General features: G+C 35.7%; 1 protein-coding gene across 1 annotated transcript; it reads right to left on the minus strand.

Moving 5' to 3' along the window:
• Positions 1-12,306: 12,306 nt before the first annotated feature.
• On the minus strand, positions 12,307-12,966 carry LOC116166522. Its single transcript, XM_031481497.1, has 4 exons — positions 12,902-12,966; positions 12,701-12,850; positions 12,515-12,649; positions 12,307-12,469 (listed from the first exon to the last, which is right to left on the minus strand). The coding sequence occupies exons 1-4, from the start codon at positions 12,956-12,958 to the stop codon at positions 12,314-12,316; spliced, it is 498 nt and encodes a 165-aa protein (XP_031337357.1). The 5' UTR covers positions 12,959-12,966; the 3' UTR covers positions 12,307-12,313.
• Positions 12,967-13,345: the final 379 nt, after the last annotated feature.

The following is a 13,345-nucleotide window of genomic DNA, read 5'->3' on the forward strand; positions in this document are numbered from 1 at the left end:
ATGAGAATTCCAGACCGGCGTGTTAGTGTAGGCGCTACGTTTTGAAACTGAAAGAAAGATTCGTTTACCTTCTTTTGAACTGAAATAATTCTAATGTACACGGGACTTCAATTTTGTTGATTCATGAAAATAGTGATGCAATAGGCTAATCGAATTCACCAATACATCGAAAATCTCGAAATTTATTACCATTCCAGCCTCATAAAAATTTATTGCGTAGGTTGGGATTTTCGTTTATCGTAAGTCACGTTTTGGTTTACCTTATTTTTTATTTTCTTTTTCTTCTGCTCGATTTAAATCCTTTCATATAAATTCAAATATTTATAGTGGCAAGGGAGATATTCCCGTATACATTTTTCATGAATTAAATCCATCGCTATTAATCTCGCAGAAAAAAACAAATGTGTATCTTATAGAAACATTAGGAAATTTAATTTACCCGGCTAAGGGCTCTCGGGAAACTTAAAGAAATATAAAAGTATTCCGATGGAGTAAGCTACCTTTGGCCTGCTTTTTTACGATTATATCTAGGAAATGGTATCGGAAATGTGTATTTACGATATTTCAGTGTATTGGGTTTAGTGTAGTTTGACGAATGTTTACCTACTGGAAGGGAGCGTGTACATTTTATTCTTCGGAAAATGTCTACGCCAAAGTTATCAAGACATCACATTTCAAGCATCTATTCGGTTCCAGCTATTGAAAAGGAAACGCTATACTTTAATGTAAGGAAACAGAAGCGCACGAAATTAGATCTCGTGATTCTCAATACACAAACTAAAGTGTGATTTTTTCAAGCAGCTGGTAGTTTTTTTTATGCTTTCGAACTTTCGGGTTTCGGCACTTACCAATATTGAGGTACAGGTAATTAGTAAACATTTAAGTTATATTTAGGGCAAAAAGCAGTGGATATGTGTAAAGAATCATTTTACTCGTTTTGTCTTGTGTATGGGAAGCACTATGAACATTCCAGAGCTTAACAACGGCGTCATTTTCAAGTTATCTTTTAAAATACATCAAAATTTTGTATATTACCTACCTATCCATGAACCTATGAATTCCAGACATGGAATGGGGATTTAAATTTTGAACTATAATTACTCTTTGCCATCGACTAACTGAAATCTTTAACAAACTTTACCTTTTTAGGTGAATTCTTAATATACAAACATATGGTAATTTTACCCAATCCAAAATCCAAGTTATTACTTCATAATAAGCATCTTTAAACAAAGACTGAAATCGGAAAGTAGTTTGGAAGCTTAGTGTTCGAGATGTGATAAGGAAATAGTGTTTTGTTGCATTGTACAGGGGTCCAAATAGTGGTAGTTCCATTAAAAAAAATGGTTATGGCACTTTAAAATTCGGAAACTAAACGATTTCCTCGTGAACACCTTGTATTACTAAATCCAACTTTCTCATTATCAAAGTATAGCCCTTTATTCAGATTAAAATTATTGCTCACAGGTTTTTCCTTCAAAAAACAAGGTTGCTTCGAATTATCAAATTTGCTTATGTGGAATTATTCGGGAATAATGATAACATTAAAAAAATCTAAAAGTGAATATCGTTCAATGTAGAGGTTAACAAATGACATCGAAACATTTAAAAATATACTGGGTGTTCTATTGAAAAAAAGTTGACATTCGGCACGTGAAAAGTTATAGATGAAAAACGGTATTATAATGAAAATAGCCCTATAATCTTTGCTCGAAGAGTACGATTTCTGGGCGATTTGAAATCTACAGGTCAAAATCTAAAAGAATTGCCGGAATTCACGAATGTCGCTACGATTCGTATAGAATTGTGCTTTTACTGGGAACGGGTCGTCCTATACTCGGTGCATATACCACTCTGGCGAACCAGCAGCCGTCATAAAATGTTTGGAAACATCTGAGGCTAATATTATGATCTAGCCAAAGATTTACTAAAAAGTAGATATGAAAATAAACGCGTCATTATCAGTAATCACATCTCTTTTTGAATTGCCTGTAGTTACAAGAGAATCGCACGATAATTTTCGCAACATGCTCGATTCCATTTTGCAGCACTCACGTGCGTTAAAAGCAATGAGTCCCGCTCCCGAGAGAAGGTTATACGATGACTTTCTCATTTATTTAATCACATCAAAATTTCCATTTTCGACACGTAAGGAATGGGAAGGTAAGGGAAGATTTCCAAATAAGCAAATTCCCTCGCAGAATATGAAGCGGTGCGAATTGTATTCTCAGTACAAACATTTACTGTAACATTAGCAAGAAAGCTGATCATTTTGTCTGTCAGTGTCCAATTCTGTTGGATTTACCTGTGAACAATCCTATTTTAAAGGTTAAAGAAAGGAATTTATGTATAAACTGGTTAAGGGTAGGTCACAAATCAAAAGAGTGTAAATCTTCCCGATGCAAAAAATTCAGTGGTGCTCACAATACCATTTTACACATAAACCCTAACATAGGACATTCAGAAGGCGAACCAGCAAGCGGCTGTAAATGTAACCGTTGAATCGTCTTCCTTGCATTTATCCTTCCAACGTGGTTTTATCAACATGCTTACTAGAGATCAAAGGTAATGACGGGGTTTTTATAGATGCACGTGCCATACTGGATTCTGGCTCTCAAATTAACATTATATCCACGAAATTGTGCAAAATAAAGGTTGGAATATCAAATACAGTTGAGCTACATATCACAACGTGACAAATTAGGTAAAAATATGGCAATTTCTCTATCAATCTAAATTTGTATATATTAATTATATCACGAGTTATTTACCCATAAATTTGTTCAATAAGATTCACATAAATTTACCTCAAAACACTTTCCTCGCGGATCCTGATTACAATATGGGCGGTGAAATAGATCTACTAATAGGGGCGGAAATATTTTACGGTTTACTTTTAGATGGAATTATTCACGCACAACCAAAGGGGTTAATACTAAAAGAAACAGTTTTTGGCTGGATAATTTCAGGTAGCATATCAGTCCCTAGGCAAGATAAATTAGCCTCGTGTAATTTACCTACGTTGCAAGAGTTAAACGAAAAGATCTCGGTATTTTGGGTGTTGACAGATTTCCTAATATTCAAATAAGGTCCTTCGGAGAACAAAGATGTGAAACGCATTTTCAAAAAACTATTATTTGCGATTCCAGTGGTAGATTTGTAGTGTCGCTCTCTTGAACATTCGCTAGAAAATGCTAAAAAACGTTTTCTAAACTTAGAGCGCAGATTACTAAATCACAACGAGGAAAAATTAGAATACGATAAGTTTTTGTGTGAGTATTTGCAATTAGGTCATATGTGCAAAATGGGAACCATTGAAAACGTGAATGGTTTTGGTTATTTTATACCACACCAACGCAGTCCATAAAGCCTATAGTTTAACCACGAAAAAAAGGGTCGTTATGACTGGCCCGGTAATCCAAAGCGATTTATTTAGTATTCCAATTAGACTACGATTCCACAAATACGTTGTAACTGCAGACATCAGCAAGATGTATCGGCAGATATTGATTAATCTCGATGACGCAAAGTTTCAACAAATCTTGTATCGTTTTCAGCACAGTGAGCCGATAAAGTTATTTCAATTACTTACATTATAGACCGGGAGATGGTGACACTTTTTGTGGTGTGATTTGCTACAAGTATGGCGACCATTCAAAGGTTTAATTAAGTACTCCTCAAAACGAAAATGGTGGTAACTCTCTGGGAGTGGGGCCGTTATTGCGTGACGATTGTTTAAACATGTCGGAAAATTGAATGATTTTGGACAATTTGCCTCACAAAATTCTTTGGATTTTCTGATAGTCGGTGACAAAACAAATGACGGAAACTAAATGCCATACTTTTCCGGTGGGCCTTATAGCCCGCCATACTCATTTGAACGTGTCGATTGTTTATTTTTTTGGGGTGATTTGCTACAAACTCATTTTTTTATGAGCATCAAGTCCTCAACCAGTCATTCACGAAAATCAAGCTGCCATACCGCAGCGACGGGCCCGCATAGCCACCATACCGGCACAAAGATGTCATTTTTGTTAATCATTTTGGGCGATTTGCTACACCCTGTACATTTTTCCAGCAGTTATTTTTATAGTCAGAAATAGAAATTTCGATACGCCATACCTGTTGCATGGGCCAATTATGTATAATATTTTTTCAAAAATGTAAGAATTTTCGTAAAATTTGGGCGATTTGCTACAGTATGGCACCAATTTTTCGTGACAGTTTGAGGTGTAATTAAAGTAAATATCGAGTTTCAAACATGAATCCCCAGCCAATCTTGTTTTGTCACGAGATGTTCTGTCGCTTAATATTCTCCGCCCCACTCGAACCTCTTAGTCAAGTTGTAGAGGTCGCGGTCGGAGTCGTTGTGTTCTGCACTGCATTCAATGGATTGCAGGTAGTAGGTAGCAGCTGTCGTCAAGTTTATACTACCCGCCAAACTATTTGAACACCCAGTGTTTGATAAAATTTTCAGGGCAGTTGTATTTATTTCGAATTAAGAAACGATGAAAATTTGAACATTATACAAATTAAAGTAAGACTAATAATAATAATAATAATAAGTTAGTTAACCAGGCTAGACCTGAGTTCTCACAAGATACACCGACCATAATAATAATAATAATAATAATAAACGTTTAAACAAATATAGCAAACGAGCTCCTGGGTATGGCTATAGCATGTGCAAAACCAAATTTTGCACCTGTTGTTACATCTTCTTTTATTCTAAGTGCATATAAGTATCAAATTTCATTTGAATCCCTCCATAAATGAGAAAGTTGGCACTGCGCATGCGCAAAACCAAAGTTTGAAACTGGTGTTAGATTGGCTTTTATCCCAAGTGCCTACGTACAAATTTTATTTTTAAATACCTTCATAAATCAAAAAGTTTGCAATTCGGTTCATAAATGGTCGAGATGTGAAAAGGGCACTTTGAATGTTGAAACGATTAGACTCAACTCAACTTTCATGAAAATCGGTTCATAACTAACGGAGATGTCAAAACGACTTCTCTTATTTTTTAACCTACATTGCCAATTCACGAACTCCGATCTACAAATTTAATAAAGAATCCACCCCTCGAAATTTCATCGTAATCGGTCCACTCGTTTTCGGGATATCGTTTGTAACGGACAGACTGGATTGTTTTACCAATTTTTAATAATCAAAGTATTTTTCTGAAGTTCGGGAGATCGTTTTCAAGGTTCCTTGCTTGTCCTAGTTATAGCACAAAGATGTTTTAGGAAAACAGATTTTCGAGTATGGCGCCATCTTTATCCTTCATGACGAGTATGGCACATATATCATGGATCAAAGTGGAGCATGAACTTTCGGAAAATCCAAATGCCATACTGTAGCAAATCACCCAAAATTATTAACAAAAATGACATCTATGCGGCTATGCGGGCCCGTCGCTGCGGTATGGCAGCTTGATTTTCGTGAATGACTGGTTGAGGACTTGATGCTCATAAAAAAATGAGCTTGTAGCAAATCACCCCAAAAAAAATAAACAATCGACACGTTCAAATGAGTATGGCGGGCTATAAGGCCCACCGGAAAAGTATGGCATTTAGAAGGGTGAAGGATTTATAGTGGATTACCTATTATAATAAATTTTTTCTTTTTTGGCTACGTACAAATGCCAAAAAAGAACAAATTTATTATAATAGGTAATCCACTATAAATCCTTCCCCCTTCATTAGAGACCTATTAATGGAGTCATTCATCAAGCATATGGCATTTAGTTTCCGTCATTTGTTTTGTCACCGACTATCAGAAAATCCAAAGAATTTTGTGTAGCAAATTGTCCAAAATCATTCAATTTTCCGACATGTTTAAACAATCGTTACGCAATAACGGCCCCACTCCCAGAGAGTTAGCATCATTTTCGTTTTGAGGAGTACTTAATTAAACCTTTGAATGGTCGCTATACTTGTAGCAAATCACACCACAAAAAGTGTCACCATCTCCCGGTCTATTAACTTATGGGACGCCACCAGCTTCATTTACTGCAACGCGATGTTTAAAAGATTTGGCTCTAGCAATTGAAGATCAACCGCGAATTCAGAAAATTATCATGGAAGATTTTTACATGGATGATCTTATATCACAAGGGCAGATATTCCCCAAGAATTAGTCTTAATCCGTGATAAGGTAAATCCAGGGGTAAATCATATACTTTCGGAAGCATTTAATTTAATTTAATTAAAATTACGCAAATGGGCGTCAAACAATCCAAACGTTTTAAATGGACTTCATATGACTAACATCACAAATTGATGATCATGAATCTTTAAAAACATTAGGGGTAGGTTGGGCTCTTTTTCCAGACCTGATCCAATATAACGCGCACATGCATTCTATGAGATTAATCGTAACAAAACGTTTCATTTTAGCTAACGTCTCCCAAATATTTGATCCATTAGGTCTTGTAGGTCCAGTTACGGTGATGGCAAATCTGCTTATGCAAGACATTTGGAAATTACGCATTGGAGCTCTCGCAAAATTTAAAGTAGCGTTGGCAGGAGATTTCAAATCAATTGCTTACCATTGGGGTAATAAAAATTCCCCGATGCGTGGCAACAGATCCTACCTTCAGTTTAGAATTACACGGATTTCAGATTCCAGTGTAAGGGCGTACGGTGCCTGTATCTATATCGGGGAGATTTTGGTAGATATTTCGGTAAATTGCGAAAGTGGGGGTGAATTATTTTGGGCTATTCCTTATAAAGGAGGGTGGTAGATGCACAAAACGTACTTGTAAGGTATACGGTTGCAACCTTTGTGCGTCTACCACCCTCCTAAGGAATGGCCCAAAGTAATGTGTATTTGTTTGCATGCTAACAAAGGCAGTTTATTGTGAGGTGGTATAGAGAAGCATTTATTGCTTGTTTTACAAGTTTTATTTGCTACGAGGGATCAGCAGAAATATTTTGCGATAATGCGACCAATTTTGTTGGTGTACAATGAGCTTCGGGAATTATATAAAGTTTTAGAGAGTGAAAAGAACGCAGAAATAAATTAAGCTGCAGTTTTGCAATATCGTGTTAAGTGGAATTTTAATCCACCAAAAGCGCCTTGCTTTGGTGGTCTATGGGAGGTTGCGTAAAATCTTTTAAAAATCACATTTACAAAATCGTAGCTCACGCAAATTTGGAATGTATATAGAATTTTTCACTTTGGTTATCGAAATTGAAGGTGTTCTTAGTTCTCGGCCCTTAATCCCTATGAGCTCAGATCCTATGATCTGGACTTTCTCACCCCGGGTCATTTCTTAATTGGTGACCACATGCGTGCTTTTCCAGAACTTGATTTAAGGGAAGAAAAGCCCAATCGTCTGTCGTATATGTACGAAACTCTAATTTCATTTGGTTTTTCCTTGCCTTGCGCAGTTTAATTTTGTTTTATTTTGTGGAAATAGATTGTGAATTTATGAGTTGATTTGTAATCTTCGAATAATACCGATTTGAACCAGCAAAACAATCTTGTAGATCAATAGTGGACGGGCTTCACTGGGAGTACCTCCACTCACGTCTGATAATGACATGCTATAAGCTCATAGCATGTAATACAATAAATTCTGATTGCTTATTGTTCATAATAAAAAAAACTAAAATCATAATAAAGAAATTATTTGAAATTATTCTATTCGTACAGAATAGAGAAAATCCATTATTATTATCGCTTCTTTGGCCGGTTTTAATAAAACGATGCTTGCAAAACACTACCGACCAATCTGGACTGGCCATCTTGTTAGGTTGAGTAATAAAATATTCAAGTTTTTTTTTACAAATTACCTTAACTACATTAACGTTTCATTATTCTTAAAAACAGATGATTTTGACTTTTTGTCCATCAACTAAGTCGAAAAGTGCTATCACTTTAATGATATTCGTCTGCATTACTTTACATTTAAACCCTTGTGTGAATTATTTACCTCAATTCATTCGGAAAATGAACATGCTCTATATATGTACCCGTTAGTAGCTCAAAAATGATTATAATTCAGTTTGAACGTCTTTTTGTTTTCTGTACAATCTTACCTATAGGTGGTGTACCGCACAATTTGAGAAACGCTGATTTAAGTCAACAAAGTACGTAGAAATACTTGATATGACTTGTCTAAAGGAAATCGTTCAAGAATTTGCCATCTGAATAAACACATTTGATTCACTAACAATAAATACACAAACAATACGTATAACCTTCCAACAGCAACTCAAATATAGCAGAAGTTTATGGTCTACTTGACTGAAATTAATCATAGAAAGCAGAATTGACAAGGGTTTGTAATTTAATATTACAGCTTAATAAAACTTGAGGAAATGGTAAATGTTGTGGAAATGTCTAAAAGCAAGTTACATAATCCTCCCCCAAAGTTTCTACTGTGAATTCCACTACACACGCACCAACAATAAGGGATTTAAGTTATGTGCACAATAAAAACAAAACAGTTTAACCATCTTACATCTGTGTATCCCTAAACATCTTAATATGCTCATACTAACGTTCCAGACAAAGACACCTCTCGAAGTGTACATTTCGAGGGCCTACCTACGAAGTTTGAAATTAAATTTTTCTTGTAGAGAAACGTACAAAGGATTTGTCTCCTTTATTATTCCCTACTACAAATTTAAATTTCAAATGATTGTTATTTCAGCTCATCTCGTATTCCTTTGAATACGTGTTGTTCAAAGGTAGAAATGTGATTATTTGGCGAAATCGTAAATTGTTCTAAATAAATAATAGATATAATTCGTCTTACTCCTTAAAAATTAAATATTGAGGCTTATGGTTCTAAGTAATGGCAGTCTCGTAAATCACATCAAGTTAGTTAGGACGTGTAACATATTATTATCCCCTGTAGGCATTAATATCAGTCAAGCAAATTGTGCAAAAACCGTATTTTGATGCGACAATCTTAGGATTATTAATGTGTAGTCATCTTCGTCAGATATTTTCTAAATTGGCCGTTTGTTTGTTCGCGTTTTACAAATAATTTTCAATTGCCACGCATTTCAAACGCGGAAAGAAACTAAGTAAAAGACGTTTAAAATTTGCAAGAGAGTCTTAATTATCAAATAATAGCATAATAAATTAAAAGAAATAATAAAATCGAACAGAATCCGCTAAATTTATATTGGAAATCAAATTAGGTTAAATTAAATTATACGACGTTGCGTAAACCCACCATATAACTTTGGTGTTTCGCTTTCGATTTCGGCGATTTATTTTTACAGTCCGTATCTGCATATGGAAATATAGAAACAATTAACGCTAGAGATCTGTGAGCTTTGATTAGACTGTTCCATATTCAAAATTTCCGAGGCTTACCTATTGTATTATTTATGCATATTAGACTATTGAATGCATAATATACGTCGAAATGTCGCACGCAGAATCCCTTCGTTGCCCATTTATCCTGTAGAGGTCTGCCACAAAAAGGTACCTACTTGATTTACTTATTGTGCCAAAAGATTGAGGGTTTAGTCTAATAGTGCAGGGGTTAAGAGCCAAAATAGGTTTCAACCTTGCGCATTTTGTGATAACTTTATGAAACTTTCAGAGGATGTTCTAGACACCCAAAGGTTCAATTTCAGCTATGCCGCCACCCCCGCAACCCCGAACGGCACTTGCTATAGCGGGTTTCTTAAGCGCAAGGTAGCATTTCAATATCCGCCCATGAAATGGGCCAAAAATGTATGTCCAGGGTTTGTTTTGTATTTTCTTACATCTAGGAAGGTTGAAGGGAATTGTCAAATACCCAGGGAGAATTTATTTAGGGTATTTAACGTGGTTTGCCTATTTTTAAGGCGCTTTTAAGTGTAAAGCACAAAAAGTCTTCTAAAGTGCCTCAAAAATCATAGTACATTTTTAACGAAAAATGTTTAACAATTATTTAAAAAATAATTCGCCGTTATCAGCTTCATTAACAAAGTAAACAGAGTCGTCCCCTTGGTCCACAAATCCATGTGCGGGATTAATCTCGAAAAAATGCTGCGGGATCCCGGTATTTCGGGATCCCGCAATACCGGTATTGCATTCCCTAGTTTCTAGTCTATAACTTTTTATTGAGAAGTCTGATCGAAAAAGTATGAATTGATTTGGATTCTACGCACAAAAATTAATAAGAAAACGTGTTTTCCCGAGAAATTTTGGTGTAGTCGATTTTTGGTAAAAAAGGAAAATTATACACTGCCTTTTTTTGAGCCTCGAAGAAAAAATTGTCTCAGATCAACCCGGAAAAACATTTTTCTTATAGAATGTGGCCTGTAGAATCCATAATTTCAAACAGTTCCTAGATTGGGCTACAAGTTCAAGTTTCGAAATTGGTTTCTAGTAGGGAATGCAATCCCACAGCAAAATCTCAATCCCCGTATTTGGGGGATTGTTAGATGTTAATCCCGCGGGATCCCGGAATTTGCGGGATCTCGCAAAACTTTAAATAAATTGGCAATTAAGCAATTCTGTGCGTTTAACTTCTGTATTAAAATAAATCGCTAATTATCACAATATTTAACAAAAAAGTACCTCCGGCCTAACTTATAACTCAAAAAAGCCTTACCTGTAAAGCACAAAAAGTCTTCTAAAGTGCCTCAAAAATCGTAGTACCTTTTTAACGAAAAAAGTTTAACAATTATTTAAAAAATAATTCGCCGTTATCAGATTCATTAACAAAGTAAACAGAGTCGTCCCCTTGGTCGACAAATTCCTCAGTCCCGCAAATCCCGTAGGATCCCGCTCCATTTATATGCGGGATTAAGATGCAGCTGTGCCAAGTCCGACATGCCCTGCACCGAATTGTGCGACTGCGGAGGCGAGTGTTCTCAAGATAGGGTTCAATTAATTTAGTGCCGTAGATATTGTTAACTTTCCTTTCAGCATTGTAATGTCTCAATAAATACTTTAGAGCATAGTATAATATTCAATAGAGCAGCCAAAAGAGGTCTCCGTCACGATTTTACTGCCCGCACTGTTAAAAGCGCCTTAAAAATAGTTAAACCACGTAAAATACCCTACATAAATTCTCCCTGGGTATTTGACAATTCCCTTCAACCTTCCTAGATGTAAGAAAGTACAAAACAAACCCTGGATATACATTTTTTACTCATTTTATGGGCGGGTATTGAAATGCTACCTTGCACTTAAGAAACCCGCTATAGCAAGTGCCGTCCGGGGTTGCGGGGGTGGCGGCATAGCTGAAATTGAACCTTTGGGTGTCTAGAACATCCTCTGAAAGTTTCATAAAGTTATCACAAAATGCAAGGTTGAAACCTATAACCCCCCCACTATAAATATTTTTCACAATGTTGTCACATCGATGAAAAAATCAATTTTCGCAAAATTTTTATAGTAATAGTAATAGTACCAAGATATTGAACTTTTGTTCTTCGTGGAATAAATTAACGGTCTTAGTGTAACGGGATCATGTCTGACTTTTTTCGGCTTTTCTAAAATAACTCCCCAACGGCCATACTTGGGTACGTACAAAAGGGGTGCTGTTTGTACAGGTAGCCGTTGTAAATCCTTTCGTCGTCTAATTTGATATTTTATTTGGCCCCCTAGCATGTATAGTTTAGGAGATACACCAATTTAAAGTTCCGTGTTTTTCTCAGTTTTTGGAAATAATAGGTACAATTTTTAGCGCATTTTTTAAGAATTAAAAGAAATGTGGGGCAACTAATTTGTGTCAGATTTTTCATGCACATGTCTCTAGTGTAACACTTTTGAAAATGGGGTGAGAGAAAGGGGGTAAATACATAAATACATGCTACTGTGATGAATGGTCTCAATGAAAGGAATTAACTTTTACCAATCATAGTCGTCCTCCTCGACCCCTTATCGTGATCGATTATAATTACTTATATTTCAAGGGCGGATTATCGGGAAAGGGTACTCACAAAAGGCGATTGGGTCGTCTGGAAGAAATATATCCATTGGTTATGGCCAGCGATTATCTCGAAAACGGTTTGTCGGAGGAGGGTACTCTCCAACGCAAAATAAATCCTATGAAAGAGTGCAACAACATAAAAGATGGTTTATTTTTAAAAATTACTAAAACCACGAAACTTTAAATTAGTGTAAGTATCTTCTAAACTATACACATGTTAGTGGGCCAAATAAAGTTTCAAAAGGTACATTTATACACTACAATTTTGAATAGAACATGATTTCACCCAAGTATTATTTTTTGTAGTAATGGTAATGATGTAATATCCAACGGATTTTTAAATAATTACCATCTACATTTAATCAGTTAGTCCCGTGACCATTATCAGAATTGGAAAATAGCCTTTATTTAAAAATTTAGTTAGTTCTTCTTGAGTGTTAAATGCAGGTTAATACAACTCACACCAGTGTCGTGCGTGAAATCCAACTTCATCGACAAATTTCCCGCAAATAGGGATAACTTACTTTTGTATTGAGAAACGCTAATCTTCTTGCTTGCGTCACCACAAACTTTATTCTGAAACAGTTACGCTGCTTGACTATACCACGAAAAGATACTTACGGCAGAAACAGGACATTGCTTGGGTAGCTGAAACAAAGACGCCATCCTCGCATCCTTGTAATCCCTGAGATAACTGCAGGCATTTTCGTCACCCTCCAAAGTTGGGATAGGTGGTTTACTTACAATGTAGTGTACCTGAAAATTCATGAAATTGCGTTACGTATAATAAAGGGGTGCTGTTTGTACAGTAGCCGTCGTAAATCCTTTCGTCGTTGTAATACATCCTGACGGTATGACATAGCAATTGTTGTCCAGGACTAGATCGAACTTGTTAATTTTCACCAAACTGTTCGGGATACAGTCTTCGAAGCGATTAACGATTAACTTGTAACCGTTCTTAAAAATGAATCTATTTAGAGCTTTGTAACGTACATGATTTTCACTTACGCATCCTTCGACCGCCTCTATTACTAACGTAGTACATAGCATACATACGATGATCATTTTGATTGTGATCTACTTCCGACTAGCTTATTGACCAATTTTAGAAAATTTGTAATCGTTTCATATCGTTAAACAGAGAACTGAGTGACATTGAATGTCCATTGTTCGTAAATACTGTAATTTTCTAGCGGGATGTTCAGATAATAACAAATTGAGTTTTAAACCAGTAATTTGATATTGTATTTGACCCGTGATTTATTATTTTAGGAAATGGTGTTCGGTTTTCAGCATTGGCCGTCCAAGGAAAATTCATTATTGCACAGTTTTCTGTGAAGATTCTACAAACATGTTTTAAACAAAAAGAGAGAAAAAATACAATGTATCACTAATTATCTTTTTATTTTCTGTAATCGCTATCGATTTCGGACATTTACGTCCAAAAGGAAT

Source organism: Photinus pyralis, unplaced genomic scaffold (genome assembly GCF_008802855.1).
Source record: "Photinus pyralis isolate 1611_PpyrPB1 unplaced genomic scaffold, Ppyr1.3 Ppyr1.4_LG3b, whole genome shotgun sequence".
Classification (NCBI taxonomy): Eukaryota; Metazoa; Arthropoda; class Insecta; order Coleoptera; family Lampyridae; genus Photinus; species Photinus pyralis.